General features: G+C 41.7%; 1 protein-coding gene across 1 annotated transcript in view; it reads left to right on the top strand.

Annotated features, from left to right (window-relative positions):
* dok6 (docking protein 6) overlaps nucleotides 1-19072 on the top strand; it is a 442724-nt gene that overhangs the window by 198840 nt on the left and 224812 nt on the right. The window contains exon 2 of the mRNA XM_072570675.1: nucleotides 2426-2533. Coding sequence (XP_072426776.1) covers nucleotides 2426-2533 — 108 coding nt within the window. The remainder of the gene's footprint in view (nucleotides 1-2425; nucleotides 2534-19072) is intronic.

The raw sequence follows: 19072 nt of genomic DNA, 5'->3' as shown, positions 1-19072 counted from the left end.
TCAATCAGCTACTTGTGGCTGGCTGAATCTTCTTTTGTATACAGCCCCTGGCTGCCACTGATCTGCAGTAACCTCCAATGCTTGAACAAGCAGCAATGTAAATAACATTTACAATGCGTGTCGGTAATCTGTCAAAAACTGCAGTAATCCCTTCTGCAATCTGTTTTTAGAACAGTCCTTTCCCCATTGAAGTCCATAATCAAAAATATGGAAGAAAATAAAGATATAGTTTCTACAGTAATTTAAGCAAAGGTTGTTAAGAATTGGTTTGGAATGGTGTATTTGCTACTGCAGGTTCTATTCTCGCTGAAAATCTGGGTGGTGGCAGCTCCAAATTCTGTCCTACTTAACCTTTCTCTTCCCATAGTGACAGTGTTGAATCAATACCAACGATCTCACCTAATGCAGATTTACTTTTGACTTTTTTCTAATCGGCGCAAATAAAAACCCACAGTAATCTGACCACTTCCCGATGGGACCCAGAGCTTGTCCATTACGGCTGATAAATATTCAATTATTACAGCTATTAAACAAGTTTACTAGGCACCAAGGAAAGATAAATATCATCTCATTGTGCAGAACCTCAGCGTGTTGTGACAAAAGCTTTAATGCATAACTTGGCATTTCGATAATTGCTTCAGGCTAATATACCTGCTCAGCAATTCTTCTTGGTGATATGCTTGACCTTTAGTGTGATATGTGAGCATTAAATTGCCTTAGGAGGTGGCCAGCACTTCACGTTAAAATGTAACACAATGCATTCTGGAATAAAAGACTTTCAGATGTGTCACCCGATCGTTGTGGCAGGGTCTGGAGCCAGACACCATGCTTTTTCTTAAAGAGGAGCCAATAGCGCACTTATTATTAACATATGTATATGATTGGGACAAACGGGGGGGGAAAAAGAAAATTGGCAACCATCATGTAGAACACTACAATGCAGCAAGATCCTATAATGATGTACTTTGAAATACTACTTTCATTGTTAATTGGATACCAGGCTTTTCCTAAGTGATCAACTAATTCTGTGAACCAATATTATCTGAACAGACTGTGCAGTTTTAACTGCTGTATTGTTAATCAATTAACTTAGCCTATTGCTTGCTGGGCCAATAACTGGCGTAATATGGTCATGAGCTATAAAGGCCACAAAGAACTTTAGATTAATCATCAGGTTCTGTGGCTGTAGGCAATATTTTGATTCTGAAAGTGAACTCTGACATAGAGAATTGTTGTTAGCTGTATTTGGCTGCTGCAAGGAAACTTAAATTGCCACCCCAGAGTTGAAGCGTAAAATAATGTCAATGTTATTCTACTCTTGGTGACTTGTCTGTCAGTATTCAGAAAATCCATGTGTGCTTATGGTGGCTGAGTAGGGCAGCTGAGGGCTCGTCCACTCCGACTGCTTTTCTTCTCTCTTTTTCTTTTTACCTACTCCTCGTCCTGAGCTACAATGGCAGTGGTGATGGCAAGGAATCCCATCATGGACCCAAGTGGGCCCAGCGTGGAACTCATGTGGTGGCATGGGACCCCTTACTATTCCAGAGTGAACATGGGACCTGGCATTGGAATCAGTAGCTGTTACATCGGCTGTTACAGCGGCGAAAGATGGCACCTGAGGATTGGTGATTTCAGCTTTGGTCAGGTCTGTCGGTGGTGGAAGGGAATCACAGCGACATTAAAGTGGGTCCAGAGATAAGCGATGCAACTTTGATATTGGTTCGTCCGTTGGAAACGTGACAGAGGAGAATCTGCCCTGGTGGTGAAAGATGGCACCTGAAGAGTGGCGACTTCAACATTGATTGGATCCTGTGTAGGCGGCAAAGAGACAGTGGAGGAGGGATGGTAGCACAGGTGTGATTGTTGATGAACTGGCTTAGTACTGATGGACTCTCTTCAACTTGTATCCTTTTTAAATTCATTTTTAAAACTATTCAAAATGGCGCCAGATTAATGTTTTTCTCTCTCTTTTGCTGTTTTTCTCACTAAAATACTCTTGACAATAAAATCATTCATTCATTCGTATGTGTATGCAGACTGGGGCTGTTAATGACCTGTCATTAGCCACGTGGCATGGCATTGTACATCACTTGACTTTTAAGTACAGCAGTGAATATGTCCTCCACCCACCCCCAACTGTGAACACTTATACTAGTTAGCCAGGGCCCAACTGTTTCTAGCTCTTACAGTCGATGCAATGATATACTGTATATTAAACGTCTAACAGTTATTGCAATGTGAAGTTAAAATAAATGTTTTTGCCAAAACTACATTCATATGTTGGAGGTTTCGTTGATAAATATGCAATTATGTGTGGGTTTTAATGCCATTTCACAATATGCAATATCTCCATTATTATCAGTTCCTTATTCTGAAATAACTGTAACCAGATTTGTTCACACTTTTCTTTTATTGTCTCTAACAGATGTACAGAAGGTGTTGGCTGGTATTTAAGAAAGCCTCCAGTAAAGGCCCTAGAAGGTTAGAGAAATTTCCTGATGAAAAGGCAGCTTATTTCCGGAACATGCACAAGGTAAATATTCCCGATTATTCTGATGAGACTTTGAGATGGGAAGTAGTAACAGTAACAACAATTCAGTTGCTTAACACCATCATTTCTGGTGGGATATCTCTTGGAATTAAACTCACTTTGATTGAAAGTTAAGATGCTAGAGTAATTAATTTTGCTGCGGTGTCATTAGTTTGAACACAACAAGAGACTCATTTTTCCCTTCACGTTTTAGATCTTGTGTGAATTACTCAATTATTATTTAGCTTTTTATTTGACAGTTAAATTTGCTGAACTTTACCTAACAGCTTGTTGTTTAGAGAAATGCCATTCTGTTTTTGTTGTGAAATATTAGCAAGAAAATCTTTCAGTTCTTTGTTGTGTTGAATTGATTGCTGAAGTTAACAAGCTTTTATACTGGTGTTCATTAGTGACGTTCTTAAGGCCTGGATGATGGTGTGCCTGGTCCTCACATGGAAAGGAGGAATCATGCTGACAATTCAGTCCAGAACATGGTGGCTCAGTGGTTAGCACTGCTGCCTCACAGCACCAGGGCCCCAGGTTCAATTCCAGCCTCGGGTGACTGTCTGTGTGGAGTTTGCACATTCTCCCCGTGTCTGCGTGGGTTTCCTTCGGGTGCTCCGGTTTCCTCCCAGAGTCCAAAGATGAGCAGGGCAGGTGAATTGGCCATGCTAAATTGCCCCATAGTGTTAGGTGCATTAGTTAGAAGGAAATGGGTCTGGGTGGTTACTCTTCGGAGGGTCGGTGTGGACTTGTTGAGCCGAAGGGCCTGTTTCCACACTGTAGGAAATCTAAATTTAGTAAGGACTAATGAAAGGCCACCTTATGTATATTCCTGAAAGGGCTTTTTGACTCATGGCTGAATTCAGTGCTGACAGGTTCAAATGTCTTGGAGGGGGGGGGGGAGTTGTTGGTTCAGGCCAGCTAGTTATGGGGGTCTGTAGGACCTGAGCCCATGTAACGTCAGTGCTAAATAGATGATTAAACTAGTTAGATAATTTGAAGTGAAACTGTTGATGGGATCTGACATTTTTTCTATCTCTCTGGTATTTGGAGACCAACAGTATGAAGACCCTAATCAGACACTGACTTATCAGCCATACTATGTGGTTCAAGAAGGGCTGTCATGTCTTATAAAACAGTTCTATTTTCTGATGCACCACATTCATAAGAAAGTCCAGGGGGACATGCTCCATCACAAACTTACGCCATCCCGTAAGACCCAGGGGATTTTCCAAGATCCAACTCATTAGAATGTTCTTCCTTGCACAATACATGAAAATGTTGAATAGCCTCTTCCCGTGGTCATCTAGCGAAGGCAGATTCAGCAGTCCCAGAAGGAGGGATACCAGATCCACCCTAACTTCTGTTCCCAAGAGCCTCTCCAACATGTTCCCTGTGGCACCCGGTACCTACCTACGGATCTTATGGCATGACCGTAAGCAGTATGTGAGAATACTAGTGTCTGTTTTGTGTTTAGAATACCTTGGGGATGCTCCTTTCTTAAATTTTGCTAGTTGTTCTGTGGCCGAATGGGTCCTGTGGAGAGTCTTTAGTTGCATAATCTGCACTTTAATGCAAATTGAATTTTTTTTCACATTCTCCAAATATCCTCACATATTTCCAGCAAGATTTCTGTTCCCAATTCCTGATTTCAAACTCCATAATAGTCTTTCCATACCTTCTAGGGTAGATGATAGAGAGTACTAACTGAAAGTGTGACCGTGCATCGAAGCACTCTTCTCTCCATATCTGACTTATAAGGCTGAGCCGAGAACGTGGTCCTTCTCTGTATGTAGTCCTGGATCTGGAAATAATGGAAGAGGTCCCTACTGGATAACCCATATTTATGACTCAACTGGTCAAAAGACATCAGGACCTCTCCTTCAAATAAATCTCCCAGACAGGAGCCTCCCCTAGCCTTCTATACCTTTATAGCTGGAATCCATTGATCCCGGCCTGAATCCTGGTACTAAGGGGGTGAACTACCATGTAAATTACCTTCGGTCTCCCGCATCATTCTCCACGCTTTGAGCATGTTTATAATGATTGGACTTTTGCAGTACTCAGCAACAGTTTTCATTCTATCCATAAATAGCAAATTGACGAGGGGACATTTTGCCTGGGAGGCCTCAGTGTCGAGCCATATCGACCTTGGATCCTTACATTCCAAATTACATAGGACAATAATGACCTTATTTGGTATTGTTTAAAGTCTAGGAGATCTACTCCTCTCAGTCCCCGTGGAAGTTGCAACTTAGCAAATTTAATAAGAGAATGCCTAAGGTGCCAGATAAATGACCCATGTCAACCATTAAGCCTCTGCAACATTTGTCTAGACAACAACAACGAAACATTCTCATAGGGTATAGTAGGCAAGGAAGAACATTCATTTTAATCCGAGCTATTCAACCTAACCATAATATTGGTAACCTTTCCCAATGCTGATGATCTTGTGTAATCTTCTCAAACAACTGTACAAAATTGCATGTGTACAGATGGTGAAAAGCAGGGGTGATGAAAATGCCCAGATGCAGAAACCTTTTTGTGACCATCCTAAAAGGAAATGGAGTTCCATCTTCCAGGTCAGGTCCTCTTACAAGGCACCCCCATGGGCATGGCTTCCGATTTCATAAAATTAATTTTATACCCTGGAAAGGTACCAAATAAATTAACCTTTTGTATTAGACAGAGCACAGACTTTGTCAGGTTAGTCAAAAAGAGAACATCATCTGCATAAAGAGTAATTTTATGCTCTCCTATTCCCATTTCCAGAACAGCTATTTCCGACTAGCCTCTGCCAGCAGTTCGATCACTAAAGTGAATAGCAGCAGCCAGAGAGGGCACCCTTGTCGGCTGCCTCTCCCAAGCTAAAGTTATGTGATTTTATTCCATTTGTAAGGGCTGTCACCATGGGATCATTATATAACACTGCCACTCACCAGGCAAAGGCCCCAAGACCAAAACGTTCCATGGCATAAAAGAGATACGGCCACTCCACCCAGTCAAACGCCTTTGCTGCATGTACCATGTTTAATACTCGTCTAATGTTAATGGAAGGACTGCAACCCTTAATAAAACCTGTCTGGTCCTCCTTTACTATAGGAGGCAGTACCTTCTCCAATCTCAATACTCCTATTTTAGACAAAATTTTAAAATCCATGTTCAGAAGCGAGATAGGTCTATATGAGGCACAGTTCTCAGGATCTTTTCCTCTCAAGAATGAGAGAGATATTAGCTTCCCTAAGGGAGGGTGGAAGACAGTCCTGACTGTATGAATGGTTATACATCCCCAACATTGGCTCAGCCAACACATTTATGAACTCCTTGTAGAACTCGCTCAGGAACACATCTGGGCTGGTGCTTTGCTACTTTGGAGCTGCCTTACTGCTTCTTGTATCTCTTGTGTTGTTAGAGGGGCATTCAAAATGGAGGCCTGGGAGATCCAAGTTCTCAAAGGATCCCATCCTTGCCAACCCATCCTTGCATCCCTCCAACTGGTATAATTCTGCATAGAATTTCCTGAATGTTGCATTGATCTTTCTAGACTCTTATCAACCCTTCCTAATAGAAAGGATAGATTGTGCGGCACTCTTCTTCCTGGCCAGATATGCCAAGTGTGTACCTGGCTTATCACTGTACTCAAATAATCTTTGCTTTCTGAAGGAGACTTCTCTCTTCACTGTCTGAGTGAGTATGGAGTTCAGAACAGCCCAGGGGTTCATAACCCACTGCGATTTAGTCACAGGTAGTCCATCATAGTATGCCTCCTTTGGCTGCTTTTAGTCGGGCCTCAAGTATATGCTGCTGCTCTCCCCTCTGTCTCTTTCTGGTCACTGAGAACGAAATAATTATACCCCTTAAGTAAGCCTTGGTGGCCTCCCAGAGCACCAAGGGATTACTGGCCACACCCAAGATATTGTCCAAGAAAGTCTTAAACTTCCTTGTGAAATGCTCAATAAATTTACTATCTTTCAAAAGAAACAGATCCATGCACCAATGCCATGTACCTATACCGTTACCCCTGATCTTAACCTCCAAATACACTGTCACATGGTCCAAAATAGCTATATTCCCAATTCTGCAGGATAATTCCGAATCCAGAAAGATCGATGGAACAAAGAACATATCTATCCTTGTATGGCACTTGTGTGGTTTAGAGTAAAAAGTAAAATCCCGACCTTTAGGGTGAAGACACCTCCACATATCTACCAGCTCCAACTACCCACATCAGTCCAGCAATGCGGGGAGATGCCCGAAAGACTCCTTGGCATCCTATCCACCTAAGGATCCATGAGACTGTTAAAGTCTCCCCCATAATCATACAGCGCAGCCCAAGAGCCATCAACCTAGAAAATGCATCAATTAAAAATTTGAGAGGGTGTGCAGGGGGGCAGTAGCCATTCAAGATGCCATACTCCTTCCATGTATTAAGGTTTTGAGGATAACAAACTGCCCATGGTCACCCTTAATTTGGCTTATTAACTGATATGGAATGTTCTTCCATATTAATATACCCACTCCTCTACTTTTAGAATTGAAAAATGAAAAGAACACCTTGCCAACCCTCCCTGCTGTAGTTTAAAATGCTCCTTATCAGTCAAGTGTATTTCCTGTAGCAGAGCAACATCAACCCTGTCCCTTCTGAGATTTGAGAGCACTTTCTTTCTTTTAACCAGTGAGTGACCCCCTTTATGTTTCAGGTGCACCATCTAAATGAACAACTAGCCATAACTGTCTAAATCGGCCTGTGACGCTGCTCCCCCCCCCCCCCCCCAAAACCGCGGGGGAGAAGCCCATTCATAGTGCATTGAGTGGAGACAAAATAGGATTCATGAAGTCTAGAAGATTCCACTCCAAACACTATAAAACCAAAACAAACAATTAAACTAAACAAATCAACAATAGCTGGAGACTACCAACCCCCTTGCCCCCAAAATCCCACACTTTCTCAAAACAGAGTCAGGCATATAAAATAAACAACCAAGAGAGTAAAGAATACACTATTGTCCAAAACATTTAACCCAGCCAGTCTATTTTAAAGGAAATTCTTTGCCTTCTCTTCTAAGTCAAAGTTATACCTGGACCCTCCATGGTCGAAACACAATACAGTTGGTTACCTTATAGAATATTGAATGTTCAGGTCTCTCAGCTTCTTCTTTATTTCATCATATGATTTCCTTTTCCTAATCACAGCCCCAGATTCAATGGGCCCGCTGTACTTCTACTGGCCTGACTTGACTCCAAGTCCCAGGAGCTGTGGGAGCCATTGCTCCAGGAAGCTGACCAGATGTTCACCACCTTCATGTTCTGGCAGCCCAATTATACATACATTCTTTCTTCAACCCCAGTTTTCAAGGTGGTCGACCTGGTTGATTTGAGGCCCGCACCTGAATTTCCAGGGCCTGGATCCGCCTCACCAAGGTCTCCACCATGGCCTCTGATGCCGCAGTTCTGTTCAACCTTGCCCACACGTTGATCAAGACATTGGGTCTCCTGTGCATGCTTTTGAAGCATGACAGAGATTGGTTCCGGCCTGGTGCGAGACTCCTCTAGCGCTGCCTCAATTTTCTGTCGGAGTTTCGCAAATTCCAAGACTAAGTTCTGTTGTTCCAGTGAGGTCAAAGGCGCCTCCGCGGGAGTCGGTGCAGCAGCTGCAGGCAGATCCATTGCTGCAGGGGAGTGCCCTGCGTGTTGCAATCCTTGTCATCCCTTCCCTTTTGTTGTCATCTTCCTCTTGCCTAAACGCTAATATTACTATTTAAAGGTTCTGCAGGTTTTATTCTACTGATTTTTTTTTTTCAGAAGTGGCTACTAAGGGGAGGGGAGAGCAACACTTTACTTGGATTTTGGTGCAGAGCTCAGCCAGGCAGACCTGTTAGATCGCTGCCATCTTGGATCCCCAGGACACACTCTTTTTAACAATCTTACAAACTTGCTATTTGTTACAAATGCAGTAGCACACAGTTAACTAAAGAGCCACATACAAACTAACTTCAAATAAACAGAGTAAATGAAAGGGAAATTACCAGAGAAATTGAGACCAAAAATAATTTGATATTGCTTGTGTTTCATTAGTTGAACCTGTGTGCATACTAATTAAGAATTAGTTCTGCTCATGATAACTAGGTAAATTAAATATTTAAACATCTTTGCAATGACACTAAATTTATGAATTCACTTTATACATTAACATTGATGGTTTCCTTCAATGAATTGAGCTTAATCCAATTTTGGTATGTAAACAAAATTTAATTTTAAACTGTAGTATGCAGCAGGAAGTTATTAAAACATTCTCTTGAGAATAAAGCAGTTTACTATTAAGTTATAGGACAGCACAATTACATTCACACTGAATATCGAAGATAGACATTTACATATTATGGAGGATGAGGTGCTGAACGCCTTAAAACACAAAGGTGGATAACTTCCCGGGACCTGATCAGGTGTACCCTAGAACTTTATGGGAAGCTAGGGAAGAGACTGTTGGGGCCCTTTGCTGAGATAGTTGTATCACCAATAGTCACAGGTGAGGTGCCGGAAGACTAGCGGTTGGCAACCATGCCACTATTTAAGAAAAGTGGTAAGGAAAAGCCAGGGAACTATAGACCAGTGAGCCTGACATTAGTAGTGGGCAAGTTGTTGGAGGGGATCCTGAGAGACAGGATTTATATGTATTTGGAAAGACCAGGACTGATTAGGGATAGCCATGGCTTTGTGCATGGGAAATCATGTCTCACTAACTTGATTGAGTTTTTTGAAGAAGTAATGAAAAGGATTGATGAGGGCAGAGCAGTGGATGCAATCGTTAGGACTTCAGTAAGGTGTTGGCCAAGGTTCCTTATGGTAGACTGGTTAGCAAGGTTAGATCACATGGAATATAGGGTGAACTGGCCATTTGGATGCAGAACTGGCTTGAAGGTAGAAGACAAGGGTGGTGGTGGTGGTGGAGAGTTGCTTTTCAGACAGGAGGCCTGTAACCAGAGGTGTGCCACGAGAATTGGTCCTGGGTCCACTGCTTTTTGTCATTTCTGCAAATGATTTGGATGTGAATGTAAGAGATATAGTTAGTAAGTTTGCAGATGACATCAAAATTGAAGGTGTAGTGGACAGCAAAGAAGGTTTTCTCAGAGTACAATGGGATCTTGATCAGATGGGCCGATGGGGTGAAGAGTGGCAGATGGAGTTTGATGTCGATAATTGTTGGTGTTGCATTCTGGAAAGGCAAATCAGAGCAGGACTTACACACTTAATGATAAGGTCCTGGGGAATGTTGCTGAACAAAGAGACCTTGGAGCGCAAGTGCATGGTTCCTTGAAAGTGCAGTCACAGGTATATGGAATAGTGAAGAAGGTGTTTGGTATGCTTGCCCTTATTCGTCAGCCCATAGAATATAGGAATTGGGAGGTTGTGTTGTTGCTGTACAGGACACTGGTTTAGGCACCTTTGGAATATTGTGTGCAGTTCTGCACCCCCCAACCCTGGAAGGATGTTGTGAAACTTGCAAGGGTTCAGAAAAGATTTAAAAGGATGTTGCCAGGGTTGGTGTTTTTGAGCTACAGGGAGAGACTGAATAGACTGGGGCTGTTTTCTCTGGAATGTCGGAGGCTGAGCGGTGACCTTATGGAAGCTCATGAAATCATGAGGGGCATGGATAGGATAAATAGGCAAGGTCTTTTCCCCATGGTGAGGGAATGCAAAACTAGAGGGCAAAGGTTTAAGGTGAGAGGGGAAAGATTTAAAAGGGACCTAAGGGGCAACCTTTTCACGCAGAGGGTGGTACATGTATGGAATGAGCTGCCAGAGAAGTGGTGGAGGCTGTGACAATTGCAACGTTTAAAAGGCATCTGGATGTGTATATAAATAGGAAGGGTTTAGAAAGATATTGGCCAAATGCTGGCAAATGGGACTAGTTTTTTATAGGATATCTAGTCAGCATGAGTCTGTTTCCATGCTGCGTATCTCTATGGTTCCATAAGAATTAGCCAAGGAAATTAGTGTTTATAAGTGTTGTGATGGGGAAAACAAGGAAAATAATGAGTGGTGCCCAGCAATATGATGTTGGGAGGAGTAGTACCTTGTTTCCGTGCTCCCCATGCACAGAAATTTTTATGTCAAATATAAAGTTTAATAAACTGCCTGTTAAGCATCAGACAGCAAATGAACAAATTTTCTAAAACTATACTCAGTGGTGAACAGTGTATGGCAGGAGAGTTAAAAGTTAAGCGCCCCTGAGAGCAGGTTCCAGAATGCCCAGAGCTTAGAAAGTATGAATGTTAGGGGAGAGGAAACTAAAAAAGGTTCCCCAAGTGATATCAAATCAAAGAAGGAGCTAACAGTTTTTGTCAAGCGCAGCAATGAGCATTAAGTTTGCTTTTGGTAAGATTAGATGGTATTTAATAATAAATACAGACGGATAAGAGACCTCAGTATTGTCAATGTGCATCATGTGCCATGAAGGAACTCTGTGATACTCCTCACTATCTAGATAATCACGTTCAGGAACTGTCCTCTGTTGAAAGAGCCTGTACTCCAGTTTCAGAACGGGCAGCAGCTGGCATCCACAAAGGTGGGACTTGGACAGATAGACATTTCAACAGGTAGCTACCCACTACTGAAGAGTTTGTAGCGAGGAAGGAAATGGGTGACTGCCAGATAGACAAGGAGTGTCGAGCAGGATGTGGCTGAGTGCACTCTATGCTTGAGTACTAATGGGGGGGTTCCTTTTTGGTGTTCTGCTAACAGCGCTGACTTATCTGATCATTCTTTTTTGAAAGGTAAAGAATTTAAATATTTCTCTTGAATTTGTTTCAGTTCATCATCTGGCATTAAATTCAATTCTGCTATGCAATTTGTTCGTCAGTTGAGTTATTGCCTGAACAATTTAATTTTAAAATTTGATCAATGGGTTAAATTGCTTATTCTCCATTTTCTCATCTACATGTTTTCTTGTAATCTTTGCTGGTTTCTGTCATCTAATCGTTTTTCAGTTATGACAGTATAGGTACACAATCCTTTATCTGAAATTCTGAAATGCAAAAGGCTCTGAAATCCAAAATGTTTTTCGTGGGGTGTGGAGCATCATTTTGGCATGCGAGTAGGTGACCCAACTCCACACCCACTTGAACCATGTGACTCAGATATGACATGGCGGCATGGCCCGGCACTGGCAGGTGTCAATTGTGTCTCAGCGCTTGTACTATTCACACATGTATCTGCCGTTTGGTAATTTTAAAAACAATTTCATTATGAAAATGTTATTTATTCCGCAATCCAAAAAGCTCAAAGTTCCGAAAAACAACTGGCCCCAAGGATTTTGGAGAAAAGCTTGTATACCTGTACTATTTTCTAGTTCTGACTATTATGTGTAATTCACAGACTTTACACTGGTTTATGAAATCTTGAGATTCACATCACTGACTGAACCTCAACTCTATGCTTGATGATCCACAAGTGTCTTTATCTATGACATTTTAAAAAATTCATTTGGGGCACTTGGGGGATGTCATTGGCCAGGCCAGTATTTACTGCCAACTCCTAATTGCTCAGATGACAGTTGAGAGTCAGCCACATTGCTGTGGGTTTGTTTCACATGTAGGCCACACCAGATAAGGATCACAGATTTTCTAAAGGATATTAGTGAATCAGATTGGAACAATTGGAAATGGTTTCGTGGTCATCATTAGACTTTTAATACCAGATTATTTATTTAAATTCAAATTCCACCTTCTACCATGGTAGGATTTTGAACTGAACTCCCCAGGATATTACCTGAGTCTCTGGATTAATAGTCTAGTGAGAATACCATTAATCCATTGCCTCCGTTGCTTGAAGAGAAGCTGGAATAGCTCGTCATATTGTAGGTCATCTGTGATTGTGAAATGATGTCACTGCACAAATGTTCTCTGCCAACTGATTAGACCTGTCTCCTGACCACTTGTCAACATAATGCAGCAGCATACACTCGGTCAGTCGTGTTTTTTCTCGTCATATTTGCTTGAACCAATGTTGGTTTGTTGGTCACAGTTTCTTGTTGGTCATAGAACATATTTCTTAAGCCATTGTAGCTAATATCACTAGATTAATTCTTCTGTTTGGGTTCTGCATGATTCAAGGAAGCCCAATGATGCCCCTTGATTGATTGATTGAATAACTGTTTGTTCCTGGACCAGATGTTCTCTGATTTATATTGGATATGGACATATCTGACATAATCTGATTTCTCTTGACATGTTCACTATCCATTGTGACCAGCTGACCTCCATCCAGTACTCTTAAGAAGGTTGAGGTCAAGACATGCATTCATACTTGAGTGAAGTTTCTCACTTATGAATTATATATACATTCCATATAGTTTGATACCCTTATGGTGTTGTGGTATGCCATTTAATGTAGGCAGCTGTTACATCTGTTCCATATAATTTCACACTTGGATGTAAGAACATAATTTAAAAATTTTGCACGTGATACAAAAATTTGACGAGTTATTAATGGTGAAGAAGAAAATTGCCCACTGATGGGCGAAACCAAAATTAGGGGCATAGCCTCAAAGTAAGGGGGAGCAGATTTAGGACTGAGTTGAGGAGGAATTTCTTTACCCAAAGGGTTGCGAATCTGTGGAGTTCCCTACCCAGTGAAGAAACTGAGGCCATATCATTGAATGTTTTTACTGCAAAGATAGATTTTTAAACAGTAAAGGAATTGAGATTTATGGTGAGCAGCAGGTACGTGGAGCTGAGTGCATAAAAAGATCAGCCATGGTCTTAGTGAATGGCAAAATGGGCTCGTTAGGATGGTTGGCCTACTCCTGCTTCTATTTCTTATGTTCTTGTAAGCTGCTGGAAAATAACAATGGACTGGTCAGGTGCAAGAAAGTGACAAATGGAATTTATTGCAGAGAAGTGAGAATGATGAAGCATTCTGTGAGAATGGGTAAAGCAATATGCCATAACTGGGAGTAAAATGAGAAATGTAAAGAAACAGTGGGACTTTGGAATCATACTTCCCTGATAGCAGCAGGTTAGTGAGAGGTTGAGGCATACGTAATTGTCCCTTCATTAACCAAGACATAGACTATAAGAGCAGGGAGATTGTGCTCTAACTGTACAAAAACCCTCATTATGCACCTCTAGAGTTCTCTACCAAATTTTTGTCACTACGTCACATAAAGGATGTAATTGAAAACAAAAGGGTCCAGGGATCTACAAGGATGTTACCAGGGCTACAGAATTTTTGCTCTGAGGAAAGATATAGATAGGTTAGGTTTGGTGGTATTTCTCGAAACTTAGCAAGTTGAGATAAGGTTTAAATCAGGTTTATAAAATTATGGAAGTTCCAGATTAAAATGGATAGGAGAGACCTATTTTCATTATCTGAAAGATCAATAACCAGTTTTGGGGGGCGCGGGGGTGGGGCTGGAGAATAAATTAAAACAGTAGACAAAGGATTAGAGGGTAGTTCAGGGTCTTTTTTTTTTCCATTGAAGATAATGGGGGATTTGAAACTCACTTCCTGACAGGCTAATAGAAGTCATGGTTAGAAAACACATGGGGTATGCACTTGGGATACTGTAAACCTACAGGTCTTTGGATCGAGAGCTGGAGTTAAAATTTCATCCCTTATTAGATTTTGAGAGAAGTAGATGAATGTTTCACGTATTTGAATTTTAAAAGGAACTGGGTTAAGGTAGTGAGACTAGATAAGGGTATAGCTCAGTCAGGGAATCAGAGATGCCAGAGGCTTGTGGCTAGCGCTCTCATCCTGAAAGATTTATGCGAAGTGTTGCCAGGTTTCTACTTTATTGACCATTTCTTTTAATAGAACATTCTGGAATTTTTGGGCACTGGGCATAAATGTAGGTCGTTACTTTCAAAACTTGCGATTTCAAATTTCACCAGCAGCAAAGGAAGTAGGAAACTATCCCCATGCTTTTCCATCCCAATGTTCTAGCTCTGACCTCCAGAAAAGGACAAAGAGTAAATTGTTCCCTCCAGCATGTTGAGGACACAAGGTGAATTTCAGTCCTTTTCTTTATCCAATAACTGTCCAATGCGTATTTACACCACCTTCAACACAGGTTCTCCTCTATGAACTAGGGCTCTGAGTGTAATGTACTATAAGAACTGTGGTTGAGCTGAAATAATTTAGTGCTGTCTGGGGATTCCAAAGAAGATCAAGTTAGGCTTTATAGCCTTGTGCTCACAACCACAACCTACTGATCCATTGGGTGGGGAAGGAGGTCTGCATCAGGATTCTGAAGTATGCTTAGGTTTCTGGTCTAAGGTTTGCCAACTCAAAGCAATGCCTGTGGTGGTTAAAGCTCCCAACCTACTTGTAGTGTTTTTTTTTGTCAGTATTAACAGTTCTTGCCACAAGACGAAAGCAGGTTTGACATTTAAAATCAACTCCCTCGTGCGACCATACTACTCTGAAATTGTATCTATACTTCGGCCAATTCCTGTAACGGGGTAAAGGGCAACAATACCCTTTTTAGTACTTTAATCTTTGGTCGATTGCTTGAATGTTCTGTGAATGGAAAACACAGTAAATCTCAGAAGGTGCAAAAGATGATCCAGTATTGTTAAGCTTTTCATAGTGTATCCCATTTGTTTATACATTCTCATTTTCAGTCCTCGTACTCTGTGATTTGCTTCAAAACGTCGCACAAACATGAAAACGGTTGGTGTCAGAAAGTGGGCCTGTGCAATGATTACAGTTTGGACTATTGTAAAAGAAAGATTAGTCAGTTGACAATGATACTTTTCCACTTTGGGCTGGCAAACTGTTCAAGCTCGGACTAGGTTGCAAATTATTAAGAGCAGAAGTTAGTTTTGATTGGTGTCAATAAGTTCAGTATTTTTTCTCCCTGACTGAGCTCATTTGATTTTATTTTTGAACATTTTTTCAACTAATCATATCAAGTGCTCTGTGGAGTCTAAATGAACAGAAAAACAAAAATAAATCTCTCTAACAATGAAGTATTTTGACATAAATAGTTGAACGGATTCCTGGTGCAGGTATATGTTATCGAATTGTCAATGCTACAATTTCTACTCCCAATTATTATTTACCCTCTGTTCATTGTGTGTGTATGCATCCATTTTTGTATAGGGAGGGAGGAGGAGGAGGAGGGAATGGTACAAGTTCAAAGGGGCATATCTGAAACTGCTGTCCATCGCTATCCACCTTAAGACAAGGGGCGGCACAGTGGCTCAGTGGTTAGCACTGCTGCCACACAGCGCCAGGGACCCGGGTTCAATTCCTGCCTCGGACAACTGTCTGTGTGGAGTTTGCATATTCTCCCTGTGTCTGTGTGGGTTCCCTCTGGGTGCTCCAGTTTCCTCCCACAGTCCAGAGATGTGCAGGTTAGGTGAATTGGCCATGCTAAATTGCCTGTAGTGTTTGGTGCACCAGTTAGAGGTGAATGGAGGGGAATGGGTCAGGCTGGGTTGCTCTTCGGAGGGTCGGTGTGGACTTGTTGGGCCAAAGGGCCTGTTTCTACACAGTAACGAATCGAATCGAAACGAATGATGTGATGCATAATCTATATACTGTATAGGCAGAATAGTGCAGCAGTACAAGGCACTATTCAACTGTTTTTGGGTCCCTTATCTAAGGAAAGTTTTATATTGGAGGCGATCCAGAGAAGGTTTGTGAAGCTGATACCTTAGGAGAGGATGAGTAGATTGGGCCTGTACTAATTGTAATATAGAAGAATAAGAGACAGCATGCAAATTCTTAGAGACTTTGGCAGTGTACGTGTGGATAGATTGTTTCCTGTTGTGGAAAAGTCTAGGACCAGAGGAAATCTCGGAATAAGCCATCACACATTTATGATACAGATGAGGAAGAATTTCTTCTGAGAGTTGTGAATCTGTGAATTTCTTCACTACAGCTGGATCTGGAATTGGGTTTGCTCACTGAGCCAAAAGGTTCATTTTCAGATGTTTCGTCACCATACTAGGTAACATCATCAGTGAACCTTCGGGTGAAGCGCTGGTGGCGTGGCCTGTTTTCTATTTGTGTTTAGGTTTCTTTGGACTGTGTTTGTTGATAGAGTTCAGGTTGGAATTCCATGCTTCTAGGAATTCTCATGAATGTCTCTGTTTGGTTTGTCCTAGACTGGATGTGTTGTCCCAGTCGAAGTGGTGTCCTTCCTCATCTGGATTCAAGGATACTAATGAAAGTGGGTCATGTCTTTTTGTGGCTTGTTGATGTCCATGTATACTGTTGGCTGGTTTTGTGCCTGTTTGTCCAATGTAGTATTTGTTAAAGTTCTTGCAAGGTATTTTGAAAATGGCATTAGTTTTGCTTGTTGTCTGTATAGGGTCTTTCAAGTTCATTAGCTGTTGTTTTAGTGTGTTGGTGGGTTTGTGGGCTACCATGATGCCAAGGGGTCTGAGTAGTCTGGCAGTCATTTCTGAGATGTCTTTGATGTAGGGGAGAGTGGCTAGGGTTTCTGGACGTGCTTTGTCTGCTTGTTGAGGTTTGTTGATGAGAAATTGCTGGACTGTGTTCATGAACATTAACTAGCAATAAAAAGACATGACCCACTCTCACTAGTATCCATGCATACAGATGAGGAAGGACAGCATTTCGACTGGGATGACACATCCATCCTAGGACAAGCCAAACAGAGACACTCATGAGAATTCTTAGAAGCATGATATTCCAACCTGAACTCTTATCAACAAACACACTGACTTGGATCCCATTTACCACCCTCGGAGAAAAATAACAGTAAATGACGTCACCACAGGAAATTATATCACCAACCCAAGGAAACCTAAACACACAAATAGAAAGCGGACCATGCCACCAGCACTTCGTCCAGAGGCTCATTGATGTTGCTTAGTATGGTGATGAAACGTCTGAAAGCAAGCTTTCTAGCTCAGCGAGCAAACCTACATCCAGAACCTCAACCTGAGCTCCAAATCTTCTCAAAACCCGCTAACAACTGGATCGTTAAAGTTGCGATAAGCAGGTTTTTAATTAGTAAGGAATCGATGGTTATGAGAAAAAGGTAGGAAAGTGGGGTTTAGGATTACCAAAATAACCATGACCTCATTGAATAGTGGAGCAGACTCAACTGGCTGAAAGACATACTTCTGCTCCCATGTCTTTTGATCTTATGAATGGAGAGGGGAGAGCCCCCCTCCAATTTAATGTAAGTAAATGTCACCATGAGAGCACTCACTTCTGCTATTAGCTTCTTGTTAAAATTACTTTTTAAAATGTCTGTATGAACAGTGTTGTGTATGGAATTATAATCTAACCGCGTGACCAAGGCAAAGGACATCGCTTTTCCATTAGAGAAAAATAACTGACTGCCAGCTGTTTTAATATTTAATGTTCTTCTGACCCACTTATGGATTTAGACCATGCTATAAAAGTTATTTACATTCAATTTTAAGTTGAAAGTGTTTTTATTTAATCTGTGCCACTTCTGTTGGATTTTGAGATTGCTACACTAATATGGATAGACAATGCAACATCACCCAAGCATCCTGAAATATTGCAATACAGTAGGGGAGGGATCCTCCTGTCATCCTTTTTCAAGTCACTGTGTCATCATAATCCTATTTTGTTCTAAGGTTCTTTATGATTTAAGGCTTTTAATTAAGGGACTAAAAGGTTTTGGGAAACCAACAGAAAGCTAGGGGTCAAGATGCAACTGTGATAATGTAAAATAAAACAAGGCTGTATGTAATTCTATTTGTAGTTCCTGCATTTCTTCACTCACACATACATCTTGCTTTCCCGTTCCCTGAATAAGAAAATTTCCTCTGAATTCCTGTTTTTTTTAATAACTTCCTTATATCAACGCCCGCCTGTTTTGTTCTTCCCTATAACAAGAAGCACTGCAGCTGAATCATGTCATATTTTAACAATTTTGTCAAACTTCACTCGGGGCTTTGCTTCATGAGCACAATGAGGTTTCTTCCATATCATCCCAAACTTGTCTCATTAACTACCTACTCCACCCCGATGGTGATGCTGGCTCAGATCTACTGCTCGCCACATCCAGAAGATCTTGACACTGCCGAGATATCCCAGATTAGGCCACCATCCCTGGCAGTGTGCCAGTTACACACCTGCACAATTGTGCCACTTCAGAGTTGCCCTGTACAGTAACTGACATTTGCCGCAGATGTTGCAAAGAAAGGGAAAATTGATGTCTTTGTGGACGGGGATGTGGAGGTCCTGGCATATGGCATGATGCAGGTGAAGACTGTCCTCTTTCCCCTGGACTGATAGTGGAGGACACTATACCAGATATCAACCTGAGCAAGGGGTTGCCATCATGGTAAGTGCAGTCTCAGCTGTCTGAAGGTTTTCCCAGCAATGTAGAAGCAAGGTCAATGACCTTCTCCACTCCAACACTGTAGGCCCCACCATCTTCTCTCCCAATGCCTTGCGCTCACTCTCTGTTACTGCATCCACCTCCCACCAAAGCTTGTCCTCTAGGTATTTCTAATCAGCCTGCTCTGAGATATTAGTACACACCTCTAGAGCAAGTGGTACTTGAACCTGAGACTCCAG

This window comes from Chiloscyllium punctatum, chromosome 5 (assembly GCF_047496795.1).
Source record: "Chiloscyllium punctatum isolate Juve2018m chromosome 5, sChiPun1.3, whole genome shotgun sequence".
Classification (NCBI taxonomy): Eukaryota; Metazoa; Chordata; class Chondrichthyes; order Orectolobiformes; family Hemiscylliidae; genus Chiloscyllium; species Chiloscyllium punctatum.
The sequence above is the reverse complement of the archived record's forward strand: the minus strand, read 5'-3'. Positions and strand labels throughout refer to the sequence as shown.